The sequence below is a fragment of the Lathyrus oleraceus genome, chromosome 4 (genome assembly GCF_024323335.1).
Source record: "Lathyrus oleraceus cultivar Zhongwan6 chromosome 4, CAAS_Psat_ZW6_1.0, whole genome shotgun sequence".
Taxonomy (NCBI): Eukaryota; Viridiplantae; Streptophyta; class Magnoliopsida; order Fabales; family Fabaceae; genus Lathyrus; species Lathyrus oleraceus.
The window spans coordinates 490013043-490029177 of NC_066582.1; the positions used below are offsets into that span (position 1 = coordinate 490013043).

Sequence of the window (16135 nt, forward strand, 5' to 3'; positions counted from 1 at the left end):
AAAGTTTGATAAAATAGACATAAATTATATAAAGTAATTGAAAATTTTATTTGATAATAATTATTAAAAAAGTTAATTTTATTTAACACGGAAAATTAATATATATCTTTATCGATTTAAAATTTAAATATCCAAATCAGAGATAAAAAAAAAAAACACGAGACTCAAAACAAAATAATCACTTTAAATTTACAATCATTTATTTTCCTTCCAAATAAACATGAGACCCACCGTTTTTATAAAACTAAGAGTGGAATAGCATCTCCATCCCCTTTATTAATTTGTGCATTACTCCCTTTGAATCGTGGAAATACTTCAATATTTGGGAGGATAGAATACACCATGCCAACAAAGATACAATCGGAGATGCATCTTCGAAAAAGCTCTTGTTTGCAACAATGGCAACAAAAAAAACAGCATTTCCCTAATAACCCAAAATGCATTCAAAGCATAATGCATGTCTCTAACAGCTATCTATTTCAAATGTAACTACTACCTAATGCATTAAAATTAACTATTTAGGTTAATAAAAAAGTTAATGAAAAACTTATTTAAAAAAATGTTCGATGAAAAATATTCAATATAATAAATGGAGTGAAATGGGAATGGTACTATTGAAGTAGAGACACCGTTGTTTCTTGAAAAATTAGCCTAAAAAAATTGTTCACAAGCTCCAATAGGGGTTTGTAAAAGTTTCATAAAATGAAAAAGAAGATTTGTAGGCAGACGTTATATATAAATTAAACTCGTTTAGAGATTCATCTCCAAAAAACACACCTGAATTTGAAAATAAGAGTTAATCTGAAGATACATATGTGAACAAGCCCTAAAACGCAGAAGCAGATATATTTTCAAATTAAATTTTAACAAGATTAATTCTTAACAAAGAGATTTTTTTAATCTGAAGATACATATGTGTCATAACAATATGCTTGGAGATGTATGTCTGAAAACATAGATATTTTTTATTTTTTTGTCAAGTATTTGAGAAAAGAAATTCCTTTATACTAGACTTTTAAGAATGAAGGTCCGTTGAAATCTTCAAAAAAATCTTTGACGAAGTATTGATTAGACCTAAGCTTTAAAGATCATACTTACCTTGCAAAACCTAACTCGCCTACCTAGTGCCACACCTCCAAATGAGTTATAATGAACACATACAGAAAATTCGCAAAATACACTCTAAAAAAAAAAGGAGTTTTCAGTGGCTAGGGAGGGGAAAAGTAGCATCCTTATATTTAGGGTTACATTCCCTTCGGAATTATTTGACGCCCGAAAAAAAAGGGTAGCTGTTAATATTACAAACTCCAATGAGATCAAATATTTGTATGATACACATATTTCATGATAATGTAAAGCTATTTTTAATGCTAAACAAAGCTGTACAAACAATTAACCTCGGTAAAAAAAAACTGTTTGATGCATTATCAAGAGATTCAAGATCTTGCAGCATTGATCAAAGCTCAGACAATCATTCAAAGGAAATGCCGGCGCTGGAACGGAGAAGACGGTGTCAAAAATGGTGTAGTTAAGATGTTAGGCTGCAAAGGCTGAAAAGAAAACCCCGCTGTCTGTGGAATTCCAATTGGCTGGTGTTGAACAGATCTGTCGAGAAGACAAGCAAGCCAATGCAAACGAAGCAGAACGATAAATTACGCATTGCTGGCTCAGTTTGTTTGGTTAACAAAAACTAATGCATATATCTATATATAATTAATCTAATAGTATAAATTGCAGCACTTTATATTATGCATATTTACATTGATCTACTTGTAAACCTATCATATCAACTTACACAAAAGGCACCATTTTGCTTAATTAAATAATATTACTGTTGAACTATTAATGTTTTCTAGGAGGCCGAGTCTCATTCTGATGGTGTCCAAGATGTTTATCACAAACACTAAAAATCACTAAATCACTTGTCATAATTCGTTTATCTGAATCGCGTGTATTTCATATTTTTCATATGGATTTAGATCTCTAGCAGTACTAAGTTGAATTCCATTTCAACATGTAACATTTTTATGGAGTAGTGAAGCATTTAGATCCTGATATGAAAGCAGAATATAATTAATTTTTCATCTTTTAAGAAGTCAAAAACATAGTCTTGGTTATACTTCTACTTTACCTTATGATAAATATCTGAGATATTTATTCCTCAAATATCACTAATATTACAATATAATGACATCAAGATAATATGCATGTATGATAAGAAAATGCAGAGTTTGTGCAAGAACTTACCCAAATGACAATGATAATGAAGTCTCTGCTGAGTTGTGAACTCCATTCTGATCAGGAGATAATAATGACCAAAAAACTAGATCACACAATAAAAGGACTATTTAGTATATCATATCAAGTAAAAAGAAAATGAAAGTTAACAGAAAATTTTCAAAAGAGAAATAGAAAAATGTCAGTCTCATTCTAGAAATAACAACCAAGCTAATTAATTGGAATCTGCAGGTAGTTCCACAATGTTACTCCATCCGTCTCATATTAAGTGTCCCTTTGCAATATTTTTTTAAGAAAATTATTTGTCAATTTAGAATTAAAATATCAATGTAGCATTTACTAATTTTCTCCACTACTATACCTTGTATTTCATCTATCCTAACTAGATCCCTAATCATAATTAATAAGGGTATTTTAGTAAACAAGAGGGTCTCAGAAACTAATTGGGATTTAATTGGAATTAAGAGTGAGAAATAAATGGTGCACAGGTTACAGCCACACAAAAAAAAACCTTCTTTAATGTATCTGAACCTTAACCATTGTTACTAAGCAACCGGGTCGCAAACCCAACCCGAACCCGTGAAACCAGAGTTTTGAGGAAGATGAACACAAACGGCAGAAATGCCCAATCCCACCGCCCCTACATGTTTGCACAACTATCCCAAGGTTCCCACCCAAATCCGAGTTTTTGCCTTCACAGGTTCGTCAAGCCCCATCAAGATTGCAAAACTGTACAATCTTGCGAGTGGGATTGCAATATTGGCTATCATGATCAACATAATTAATCATTATCTTAGAGAGTGTGCAAAACTCAAAGGGCAACTAAATTGAGACAAAGGAGTAGCATTTGTCCCTTGACATAACTGACCAAGTAGCTATGACTGTTGCTTCATAGGAGCGACTTAAGCATTTAATAGGATCTAACTAATTGCTTATCCCTGTCAAAAACTGGACCTTTGGCTCCCTGAAGCACGATGGTGCTTTTGTTAGTGTTCAAAGGAAGCTCTATGTGCACATTGAGTAGAAAATAAATCGGTAGTTTTTCTGTTTTAGAAACTACTAGCCTACTAGGCATATAGGAACTGGTAAATGCAGAAATTACATAAACAGGTGTGTCTTCTACAGTTCTACATTAGGCAAAAGAAATGTTCGCAATATCTGATGACATCACAGCACAAAGGATCCGGTCAAGAAGTTGACGCATCTTATTATTAGTATTGGACAGAGTTTTTCCATATATCTTCAAACAAAATTTACCACATTAGAGCAAAATAAATCCAAGATGCCATAAACAGAAAACAAAGCAATGAATGTATAGCATTGTCCTGGTGTCATTATGATCCTCAGCTAATTTGATTTATGCAAACCTTTGTGCAGTTGTTCAAATAGATATAGGGTTCAATTGTTTTCTTCTCTATTTTCTAATAAGAGGGATCAATTGTTCCATGTAAGAACTTAATGTTCTACCCCTACATAGTTTTACCATTTATGTATACAGCAGGATTTCTCCGCTGTATGTATGATACTTTCTTTTTAAGTAACAGTTCATTTATTAGAAAACAGAACGAAGATTTCCAGAAATATAAATCAAGATTGATAACCAAAATTCAAAAATTAAAAGCAAACTCTTCTCTGCAAATATAGATAACTTAATTAGAAGTTAAGAAACTAAGAATCACCTGATTGATCTTGATGATCATTAAAATTCGAGCAAAATAGCATATTCTGCATTTTCATAGTGCATTAAGTCAAACAAGATGTAAACAGATATAATAAAAGGAATTCAAAACAAACAAAAATGGAATATGGTATGTTGCTGAATATACAGCACTGTACACCAACCTCTCCCATACCACGCGATGGATTTTGAACCACATCTGCAGGAAATGACAATAATCAAATGGTCAGGAATGTTTACTATTGAATGAACTGCAGGAGAAAGTGAGAGAAAGTTTATAATGTGAACAACGGTCAGGGTTGCAAAATGTACTACAACAACAACCTTGTCTTTCCATTAAGTGAGGTCGGGGTTGCAAAGTGTACAGAGTGAAGAATATTTAATACTGGAAAAAGCTTAAATATCTCAAAGAACTGTTAGGTATGGGCGTCTTTAAAAAACAGAACCTAGATTTGACACGAGAAAATGAAAATCGTTATCAACAAATTGTAACTTGAAACAGATACAGCCATACAGATCAGTGGCGGGGTTTCAGTAGAAGCCAGGACATCTTCCCGTGTGAGTATTAAGAAAATCAAATTGAAATAAGGGGGGAAATAACAAAATTCAAACAATAACAATTGACATGCTCTAAAGTATGTCAGTTAGTCAAGAATACTGCTCCACTTAGTATCCTCAAATAACAAATTTAGATAAATAAATATTCTACCCCAAGACCACTATTTATTCATTAGACTCTCGCCAATTCAATCAATCTTCTAAAAGAAAGAAAGGCTTAACTTTTTCTTTTCATAACATACCACTGCATTCAAAGAAAGGGAATGAGATCATTAGTCTAGGCAGTTCTGTTTTCAACATCATTCCGGATGACAAAGACGATTATATATATCACAAAAAAAAGGGTGTCATGGACAGGTTAACCACAGTAAATGACATGGTTGGACATGAAGATTATTATTATTTATTTACTGAAAATAATAAAGTAAAAAACTAAATTAATAAAGTTAGCCAACTTCTAGTGTAGGATATAACTTTGGCTTTCAATCTGTGCGCAATTGGCATTACGAATGAGGCACCTCAACCCAACTTTAAAATACAAATTTATTTGTTATGCAAACAAGAAAATTTTAACAAAAGAATTGTTATTTCCATTATATTACAAACAAGCAACAATACCAACCATACTATTCTACTAAAATTGGGTGCAAGAGAGCAATCACTTGGGCCAAACACATTAATTACATTTTCTATAGTAAAATAAATAGTTATGATACTATACCTAAGTTTGAAACGCTGGGCTTTACAGCCAATGTCAAGCCAAGAAAACAATCATCGGGATCAGGGCCAAAATCATACAATTTCAACTCAAGATTTGGCTTTGCCCCTGAGAGCAGTGCAGAAAGAAAACAATAAGCACTAGAGTAAAAAACCTTATCAGTGCAATTAGCCTTTAACATAGTAGTTATCTAACAAACTGAAAGGGCTCAAATTAAGGATATGACATGGAACAGAAAAAGAAATTTCCTCACTCTTGTTACTCAGCTTCAGCTCGAGTGGATCACCGAGTGAACGAGGAACCCTTGTATGCACCTGTTCAGTATATGTCGGTGAATTGGAGACCTTAAGTATAATAAAACAGGCTTAAAAAAAATGTTACATGGAAAAAAGGATGTTGCAGTGACTGATCCGCATCTGGTCTTCTAGATGGGTCCCATGATAACAATTGCTGCAGAATTTACAATGGAGTAGATACTAAAAAAAATCACTATTCGACATAAATTAAAACAGTAAATATTTTGTATTTGATATGAAGATAGGCAGATGCTATTGGACCAAAACATACTGTGATTAAATCAATAGCTTCCATGCTAGCATTTGGAATGATATCAGAAAGCTTCATAGGTGGAACCTGTAGAACAATCGCGACAATAAAAAATACAGGATGCGTTAATGAAAAGAAAATGATAAAACAATATTACATGACCATATTACTGCTATATGAACACTTACAACTTCATGGCGTACAAAGTCCAATAGCCTAGAGTTGTTTGCACCTATGGTGAAACAAGTTGAATCTGGCATACCAAGAATGCAGTATATTTTGTACAGTTGATCTATTTCACTGTCATTGGACAAAAGTAATTTTATAAGATGTGATTAAAAAAACCAGTAGTTCATTTTTAGGAATCTATAAGATATTATGCTTGAAAACCAAATAGATATTTATTTTGAAGAAGTCCACAAAATTCATAGAACATACATTTTTTATACGAATTTGACAACACCTTGAGATATATAATGAAGTCATAAAAACAATATTGTCCATTACTAAATTAGCTATTGAAAACCTGAACCATAGAGAACGTAAATTGTACATTACTAAATCAGCTATTGAAAACCTGAACCATAGAGAACGTAAATTAGCTATTGAAAACAATATTGTCCATTACTAAATTAGCTATTAATAGTTTATTAAATGTAAAGCACAAAAAAACAAGTAGGTGACATAAATGAGTTTGTCTTGCCATTATCACTACAGCAGACAACCATAGAGAAAACATGGGACTCTTAAGATACCTTTCACCGGGAAATATGGGGGTCAAAGTAAAAAGCTCAGCTAATATAGCACCAATAGCCCACATGTCTGCAAAAAACTTGTGTTTGTTATTCATCGTCACAAGAAGAAAAACCATCTTAAAGTGACAGCATAAATGGCAAACAAGTTCGACAATATAGAAAGTGTACCAAAAAAATGTAAACTCATAGCAAAAGAAAGTGATGGTTCTACTCTTTGAAGCATGGGTACTTATAAAATAGTGAAGTACCCACACCGAGTACACGCACCGTATTCGTGGTACTTACTTTTTTCTCATTATTTTGTTTAGAGTGAAATTTATGGTTTTCTCATATATATAATTTACACATATATAATGTACACATATAATGCCTACCAACAGCAGGAGTATAGCATGCGGACTGCAACAAAACTTCAGGAGCTCTGTACCTGAATTCCCAAAAATATTAAATGTGATGAAGTTGATAATGTGATGAAGAAATATCTTAAAATAACATGCGCGCACACGCACAGACTATAAAATATTTAATGTTGCATCCGAAGTTGAAAAAGATAAACTAATAAAGATGACATGAGAGAACATAACTCACCACCGTGTGGAAACATATTGAGTATATGGAGGCATTGATGATACTTCTCTAGCGAGTCCAAAATCAGCAATTTTAAGAACATCATTTGACACCAGCAAATTTTCTGAATAGAACAAACTTTCCTATCAGATCATGATCTTTTTGACTCTTTTGACAGATTGAACTGGAAACATAAGCACAATGTGCCATTAGAAATTCGCTAAATGAAGTTATATGCCTTACCAGGTTTTAAATCCCGGTGAAAGAATCCTTTCTTGTGCACGTGACTAAGTCCTTGGAGCACTTGCTTCATCAAGCATCGTATCTCTTCCTCCGAAAAGGGTTTTTCTTTCTCTTTTATTAATTGATAAAGATTACAATCCTGAAAGACGAAATAGTGTGTTAAGAACTTGCTGAGAAAACAACAGTCAATCCCACCCAACCTTAAGCGTGAATATTGGAGGATTACGGATAAATTACATAGGAGTTAATAATATTTCCAGTCAACATGCATGTAGCACAGAGAACCGTGTAACAATATGTTATTTTCTGCCAAATTAAGATTTAAGGATATTATCATATCCCTGTTCTTTTAGGCTATAAAATTGGTTTTATTCAATGGAAACGCGCCATAATATATCAGTAGATCGTTTAGGTAGTTCTTCAACCATTTTTATGGTCTAGAATTCTTGGATGATAATATCATTTCATCCTAATTACAATTCCTCCTCTTTGAGCAATTTTTTCCTCAACATTTGCAAGATAAATAGATAATATAGCCCTCTTCATTTTCATCACTATATTATAAGAGATGTAAAAAATGTCAATAAAAAAAATAAGATATCTAAAAATCACTTCACATGCTGAGAGGAAACTTAAATGTAATATATATAATATACTAAATGAAGGAATAAATAAAAATTTAAGAATAAAAGCTTTATTTACCATGTATTCAAAAATTAAAAAGAGTTCATTATTTTCTTTAACAACTTCTCCCAACTTTATGATATTTGGATGATTCATTTTACGGAGGGCCTGCAGAAGAAATGCAACGCACATCAGTGGAGACAAATCAACATTCAAATAAGAGTCAATTTGGTTTGAATATAATTTTTCGATTGGTCAATGTTTCCTATTCAAATCTGTGAAAGCAAGATGCATAAGCAAAAGTAAGGTGACAATTTTGTAATTAAAAGTGAATATAAAATGGAAGGAAAAAAAGCTCTCAAACCAAATAAAGTTCAAACTCTTTATTGCAGATTCAAGAATGCGTGAAAATCACCTTGAGTACAAAAAATCTACTGTAGTGCATACCTTAACTTCTCTTAAATTTGTGTATTCTTCCCAAAAGCAAAACTTTCTTTTCAACCTTTTGACAGCAACCTAATAGATAAGATGAGAATAGGAGCATAAACGTCAAAAAGATATTCCAAAATGTAACATCAGAAAGTACAATTTTATGGAATAACACCACCTCGTGAGAGGGGGGGGAGACAGAAAGTAAAACATGCTTTTATAATTTAAACAAAACTTAGATATCCATTTCGACCTTCACTACAAAATGTATGTATGAATGTATAACACCTTTATCTTTATTGCATTCCCCCACAAAATATCCATTGACACATCTCACTTTAAACATATTATACATTTGCTCTAGACCTAAACTTATCAGAGCTATTATGACATAAAATTTATTGGCTATCGTGCAGAACACGGGGGGAGTTATCACGTGTCTTGACGGTGGTCCTACATTCCAACGAGAGAGGTCTTGCAAAAGGCACTCCAATTTGAGGCTTCCTTTCATAGTAAACTCAATTGTTCAATAGACACAGTCCAAATTCAATTCTAATAGATTTGTGATTAATACATCATGCTGCCTCCTCCAACATGATGTATTAACCACTAAACTATTAGAATTGAATTAGGACAGTGCCAGTTGAATAATAGAATTGTTAATGGAGGTCAGCCTCGGGTTGGCGATAATACATGGGTTGCCCAAAATATAAGGTTTGCTCTTTTAGCCCATTTAACACTCCTCCGCGGGAATAAGGATCTTGGACTCCTTATTTTGACTACCCCTATATTGTGGTTGACTTAACATCAGAGTGCCATTTGCACGTAGCCTGCCCGGCCAGCGAGTAGGACCAGCATGTTTTGTAAGAGAAAGATGAAAACTGAAATACAAGATTCGAGGATACAGAGATAAAGAAAGAAAAATGTTTAAAACAGTTATTTTGGGATGAACATGACACAATGAAGGATAACTTATACCAGATTGCTAGAAGAACAAAAGCACATGAATATGCTGAAGTTGAAAAGTTTACTTAGTTAGCTAAAGTTGCTTACAATCTCAAAAGTTCTCGTATCACGGGCTTTATATACATGACCGCAAGAACCATGTCCAAGCTCTTTCAAAATTTTATACCTAGAGAAAAAGACAAACATGAAATAAATTAATCTGGGGCCGTTATTGAGAGCCTGAGAATTGTGCACAAACCAATAGATGAAAAGAAACTAACCTTTCCATTTTTTAAATTTATAACACTATAGCCGATAACACTTCAAAGAGACTGGAACGGATTCCATGAAGAGACATCTAACTGTCAACACTGTGTTGGAATTTGGTTTGAATATGTAGTTTAGATTTGAAATGTAGCATGAAGCATTTAATATCACCAATAATCCACTTTTCATGGTAGAAGCGATCCACAAACAGCAAGCAGTATGTCAACGTGTACCTTTAGAACCCCTGCTGACTTGGTGATATCGTTTGTATACTACAAAGTTGATCTATCATGATTACATCAACTTCAAATTGAGTCGGTGTATTGGAAAACAGGTGATAAGCTGCACTGGAAAATAATATACAAATTTTAGTTCCTTCAAAAATTAATTACCACCTTAAACATCAAACCAACAACAAGTGCACTTGGAAAGTACAATATTAGGAAATACAGTAATAACATAATATTTTATTGTGCAAACTGCAAACTCAACAACAAAAAATCACTTCATGTTCAACCAATTTGGAGGTTTGCCTTTCAATTCACTCATGACAGACCCTAACCAGTGTCATCAAACGTGGATCACAGAAAATGGTGGTTTGCTCAAATTTCGTTATATTTTGTAACATACAACATACTGCAGAACAATAGTGATTTGTTCAAATTCCCCAATACAATATCATTACCATGATGAATTCAACTTAAACTCCTCTATTTAACCTCCCCATGAAAATTAAAATCTATTGGCCAGCAGATCCAAAAATCAATTTAGAGAACACATAAATTAAAAAAAGAAGGAAAAAAAAAACTATAAACTTAAAATTCCTTTGGATTAGCGGAAAAATAATCACTTTTTATTCCAACATCTCTCAAGAAGCTTGAAACGATTTGTGCCTGTGTGTTTTAATATAAACACAAACCAAGCCATCACTGTAAACAAAAACAGAATACTGAATCCATATAGAAAAAGTTTCTTTGCAATAATCATATGTCAACAAAATGTCATATTCACATTCAATACAATCTGTTTAGAAATAATTCGAAAATAAAATTGGATTTTGTTCATTGCAATAGATCAATAAACTATTGCTCCAACTCAAACCAGTGATGAAAACTCATCTTGAAATTTCAATTTTGATTCTCTAAGGAAAGAAACAACCGATCATAATAAGAAAAAAATGAATAACATGATTCAAACTGCATTGGAGTTTGCTTACAAGCTACGAACTAGAGGAAAGAAATCAAAACGAAGAACTGGAAATTCACGAAACCGAACAGTGAAAGAGAAAGAAAAACAAAACTCACCGTGTAGGATAAGAATCGGAGCAGAATCGACAACGCGGATCAGTAATGAGAATGGCGACTCGAGGAAGAGAATCGGTAGAAAACGGTTATCGGTGGAAAAAAGAGAGAGAAGAGGGAGAAGCTTGGAGAGAGAGAATTCGGATATGTGAAAAATGCAAAAAAGAGAGGGTGGATTCCATAGAATAGAAGAAAAACAAAGGAGAAGAAACCAACCAAATGATAAATATTTTATTTTTAGGGAAAATATAATAAATTGGGTCAAGCTATCATTTGTGAAAATGGGTTGGATCCAAACCCACACAAAACAAAACGGTATTTCTTAATCCACCTTATATATTACTAAAGTCCGACGTAAAAATATATTTTTAGATTTCAGAAATACATCTTCGGATGCACTTCAAAAATATATATTTTAGGTCAATTCTAAAGCATATTCTAGGAGTGTGTATTTTTTAGATTCGGATATACAGTTCTGAAATCTGTCCGTAACATACTGAAATAGAAATAGAAATAGAAAATCAGAAAGTTATATTTTGACAAAATAAAATTATCATTCATAACATAAAATCAATATTACATAGGTGATGTTAACATAAAGTTAGACATTACATTTCAATATTTAGGTGGGTGTTTCAACATCTTCACAATATCTTCTATCAATATTGAAATTGTCGCCTCCACGATGATCCGAACTTTTGTTTTGAAACGGAAAAATATATTTCACATAGCCATTACATCTGCGTCTGCCTTGAGCTCATAGTTGTTGAACTCAATCTTAGTATCGTTGTTAATTGACGGTGAACAGTACTCGGACTTCACAATTTTCGATTATCTCCGTAAGGTAAGAGATTTCGCACTTCGTGTTGCAGATCTTCAAAAGAGGTGTACTCACTGTTCTTAAACTTTAGTCGAGGTGTCGTGCTAAAAAAGGAGACATTTGCGACATACCAGATGATTTTTATTTGTGATATTTGTGACATTTTCTTTTTGTATGAAATAAAAAACAATATCCTAAATTTATAGAAGTTATAGACAAATGTGGTGATTTCGGAGATACATTTCTAATACCATTATATTATCTTATTTTATAGGTACATTCCCGAAACCTCTCATGAACCAAACAGAAAACAAAACTTTAAATATTCGGGCAAACATCATATTATTCTGGAGGTACCATCATATTATCTTTATTTGGCAGATGAACAAATCTTTTGGCAAACATCAAAATATATTTAAATATTTGAAATTGTATATATTGCACTTCATTAATATTAATACATAATTACATACGCTTAATTGATGAAGAAAAAGTAAAACGAAACGAAAGATTTATCGTCGACTAAATATATAAGTATGGGTAGTACCCCTTTGACTTTTGTGCCTTTGATTTTCTTCCAATGTTGCTCAATACGGTGAACTCTTGCATCCTTTCCACAAATTGGTCTGACAAAGTCTCGACTTTTATTGTTGAATGAGTCGTCCACTCCACTAATGTAAGTGGTATAGGACATCCCGATTTCAAATAAACTTGAACAAAGTGTCGTGACTCTGAAAGTCATCCAATACACATAATACGATCAAGGATCGGTCTATGCACAAATAATTTTCAGCTTCACCTAATCCAAAATTGTACTTTCAATATATTTTAATAAATCTAGATATTTCTCGCACACCTTCCTCAAATGTATAACAGAATCGACATATAACTCTTTAGTATACAAATTTACTGTAACATCCATATAAAAATTTACAACAACGTTAGATGTTTTTGCAAAATTACTAATTGAATTGACTTAATCGAGTAATTAATAATGATGGTATGATGATATATATATATATATATTATATAATATATAATATATATATATATATATTATATATATATATATATATATATATATATATTATATATATATATATATATAAATATATATAAACCTTTTTAAATAAATAAGATTTAAATATATTATTCGTTTTTTTATCTAAATTAAATTTTAGTAGTTTATATATTTAAAGTTAAGTTTTTAGTCATTTTATTTCACAATTTTCACTCCATTAAATTTTGATTTTAACTTTTTTTTTGTTAAAGTGATGTCATTATTAATGATTAATAATATCAAATTTATTAGTTAAATTAAAATATTAATAAATATAATTGAGAAATATATTTAATATAAAGTATAAAATTTAATAAAATAATAATAACAATAAATATTTAAGTCAGTTAGTCTATATTTAAAATGAAAGATGAAAATAGTATTTAATCTATTTTATTTATATATTTTTTTAATATGTGTGAAATAGGAAATTGTGTTATTCTCCGTCAGAGAGAGTAATAATAAATAAAATAATAAGATATATCCGTGAAAGATATCTTTTTATTAAAATAATTGAGTTTTCTAAAAAAAAACTTTAAATAATTAAGTTTTTAAACTAATTTCGAAAGTACCCATGCTTTAAAAAAAATCAGTAAAGCAAGAGCATGTTAATCCAATTAGTATTTGAATTTTAAAAAGTAGAGTTAGTGTGAATTGAATTGGTAATTGTAATCAATTTAATTGGTACAAGATGAATATGTTAATTGAATTGACTATTGTCTACGAGATGAATTGCCGGATATATTTACTTCGCATAAATATTTGTGAGTGTCACCGATTTAATTGACGTAATTATATATATTCTTCGATTCAATTGGTGCTAGCTCTATTCTTTTAAATATTTGCGTCAATTGAATTTGCATGTATTTTGCACTGTCAATTTTTTATAAAATATTTAATTATTTGGAATTAATAGGAAAATTTGGTTATTTGGAGATTTTTTTTTTAAATTTAGTTATTTTAATAAAAAAAATCATCTTTTATGGTGTGTAATTTGGTCAAATAATCATCTTATAAACTATATTCGATTTTTGTTTCAAAATAATAACTAAAAATGTCAAAAAAAGTAATTTAAATATTAAATAATTCTAAATAAATATTTAAACTTTTAGTTTATTATTTTAAATACTATTTTTAAAATATTAAAATAAGGATTGCTTGTCTGTTGTAAGTGGGGTGGGGACGTGGTCCCCTACGTTGATATAAAAATGTATTGTGTCTTTACCATTGTGCCATTCAATAACTTTAATAATAACATAAATAGTATTGAGTGTGCAATTTTACCCTTATTTTCAGTGGTTTGAAAGACGATTTCATCCTCAATATTTTTGGAAAGACAATTGTACCCTAGTTGACTGGATAAGAATAAGGAGTCAGAAAGTCTTTAAAAGTATTATTCTGGTTTTATGGTCATTTCGTGGCCAGAGAGACAAGCATATTCTGTTTCAGATTCTTATGCTTGATTTTTAGGAAAACAATAAAACAATTTAATTGGAATGTTAATGTTCTTTTATTAAGAATTTAATTAGAAATTATAGAATTTTATAGATTTAATTTTTTAGGAGAAATACATATTTAATATTTATGTAATAATTTAGTGCAAATTGAAGAAAAATATGAATGATAATATAGTATATGAGTCAAAAAAGAAATTAATACACTTTTTTTTTGTGGGTGTGTTAAATTTAATACACTTTAACTATTGTTGTTATTACACTTTAAGTTGAATTTGTATTATTGGTTGAAAATGAATAAAGTTGAGTCGAATTATTTTCAGTGTGACTCAACTCGATAAGAATTTGTTTAGCTTAAAATTTGATTTAAGTTTGATATGATTTTTTTAAAGTTCAAACTCGACTCATTTTAAATTCACGAATAATTCGGCTCAATTCGTTAGATTCAACTCGTTTGTTTCATGAATTTAGAAGTCATTTTTTAAGTCTATTTTTTTTATATATTTGATATTTTAAATTAATATTTTTCAAAAAAAATATTTAAATAAAATAAATATTATAAAATTCGAATTTAATTTTTTCTAAAAAATCTTTGAAAATTTTATTTGATATAAGAATTTTATTAAATAAAAAATTTAATCTTTAATCACTTTATATAATCTTTTTTATATGACGCAAATTTATTAGTATAATTATTTTTAGAAATATTTTGCTCACTTAATAATATAAATGATTAATTAAAACTCTCGGAATAAAACAAAATAGAAAGCTAAGACTTAGAGTAAGTTTTTAAATCTAATCTTATAACTAATATAACATTTCTCATATAGTGGACTTATTAACCTAATGAGTCAAACTATGCATAGTTCAAATTCAACTCATTTAGTTAACGAACTTAATTTTTTTTTTCATATTGAACTCATTTGGTTTATGAACCTAGTTTAACGATTTAGTTGTGGAGTCAAGTATCGATCTATGTTCGAATTGATTCGGTTCATTGTCAACTCTATCACAATGTCAGTCATATATTAACTCAATCTCTCAATAATAATTACTAGGATGTGATTAATTTAGGGAATTTCTTTTCCCACCTTTAAGGTTTGACTAAAACTATTGAAAACTCAAATTTGTCATTGGGTATTTTTGGAGATATGTTTTTGGACCCACCTAAAAACACTCCATCCTTCGTAAATCAATCAGTCATCTCATTTTTTTCAAAACTTGTCTGGAGATGCATCTGCAAAACTTTATGTAATACATTTGGAGATGCATCTCCGAAAATAACCCTGAACTCCATTTACTTTGCATTTTTGATTGAGCTGATTTATTTAATCATTCAGTGATATTTTCGAAAATGCATATCCGAAAATATCAAGTGGAAAATTGAATATAACACCATCTTGCATGACCATATCTCCCACACTCCATATCATTTCCATAACCCAAAACCCTTAAAAAATCATTCTCAGTCAATTTTTTTACTCCAAATCATCATTCATGTGTTTTACCACATCAAAGGGAGCAAAAGAAGCTACAATTTAAGGTAAAGCTCACTCATTTATCCCACATTGCTTACATTAATCTTCTTTTTAAGTTGAAAAATGAACGTCGAGTCCGGATGTGCATATTCGAATTTACCCAGTCATGTTTTAGATGTACATATCCATATTTTCCTACTACTGTGAGTTTTGAAAAACGTTTTTTTTTGTTTTAGTTCGTATCAGATATGGTGCACCCAAATATGTTTCCTAAAGTTGTTATAAGTAATGATGTAAAAATGGATGAAGTGAAGGATTATGTTAAACCGTATGACGTGAAGGATGATGTTATAGTTGTTGTCGAGACAGATGTTGGTCAACATTTTAGAAATGAACAATTGTTTACTTCTCGTGAACATAGGCTTGAATGGGTTCATACTGAGGTCATGGAATT

The 16135-nt window shown here is 30.7% G+C and overlaps 1 protein-coding gene across 6 annotated transcripts; it reads right to left on the reverse strand.

The window, feature by feature from the left end:
• Positions 1–1209: 1209 nt before the first annotated feature.
• Positions 1210–11090, reverse strand: LOC127076538 (serine/threonine-protein kinase MHK). Of its 6 annotated transcripts, none has more exons than XM_051018217.1 (19): positions 10873–11090; positions 9802–9915; positions 9583–9672; positions 9410–9488; positions 8375–8443; positions 8006–8095; positions 7304–7442; positions 7082–7184; positions 6868–6920; positions 6494–6560; positions 5927–6038; positions 5760–5825; positions 5574–5642; positions 5446–5506; positions 5196–5300; positions 4081–4115; positions 3918–3963; positions 2248–2323; positions 1210–1605 (listed from the first exon to the last, which is right to left on the reverse strand). In XM_051018217.1, exons 3-19 carry the CDS (start codon positions 9588–9590, stop codon positions 1476–1478), a joined length of 1308 nt encoding a protein of 435 aa, XP_050874174.1. In that variant the 5' UTR covers positions 9591–9672; positions 9802–9915; positions 10873–11090; the 3' UTR covers positions 1210–1475. The 6 variants fall into 6 exon arrangements, 5 of the variants coding, with proteins under 5 accessions (XP_050874174.1, XP_050874176.1, XP_050874173.1 ...); XM_051018219.1 differs by having other exon boundaries at positions 9802–9910; positions 10873–11078; XM_051018216.1 differs by having other exon boundaries at positions 9583–9915.
• Positions 11091–16135: the final 5045 nt, after the last annotated feature.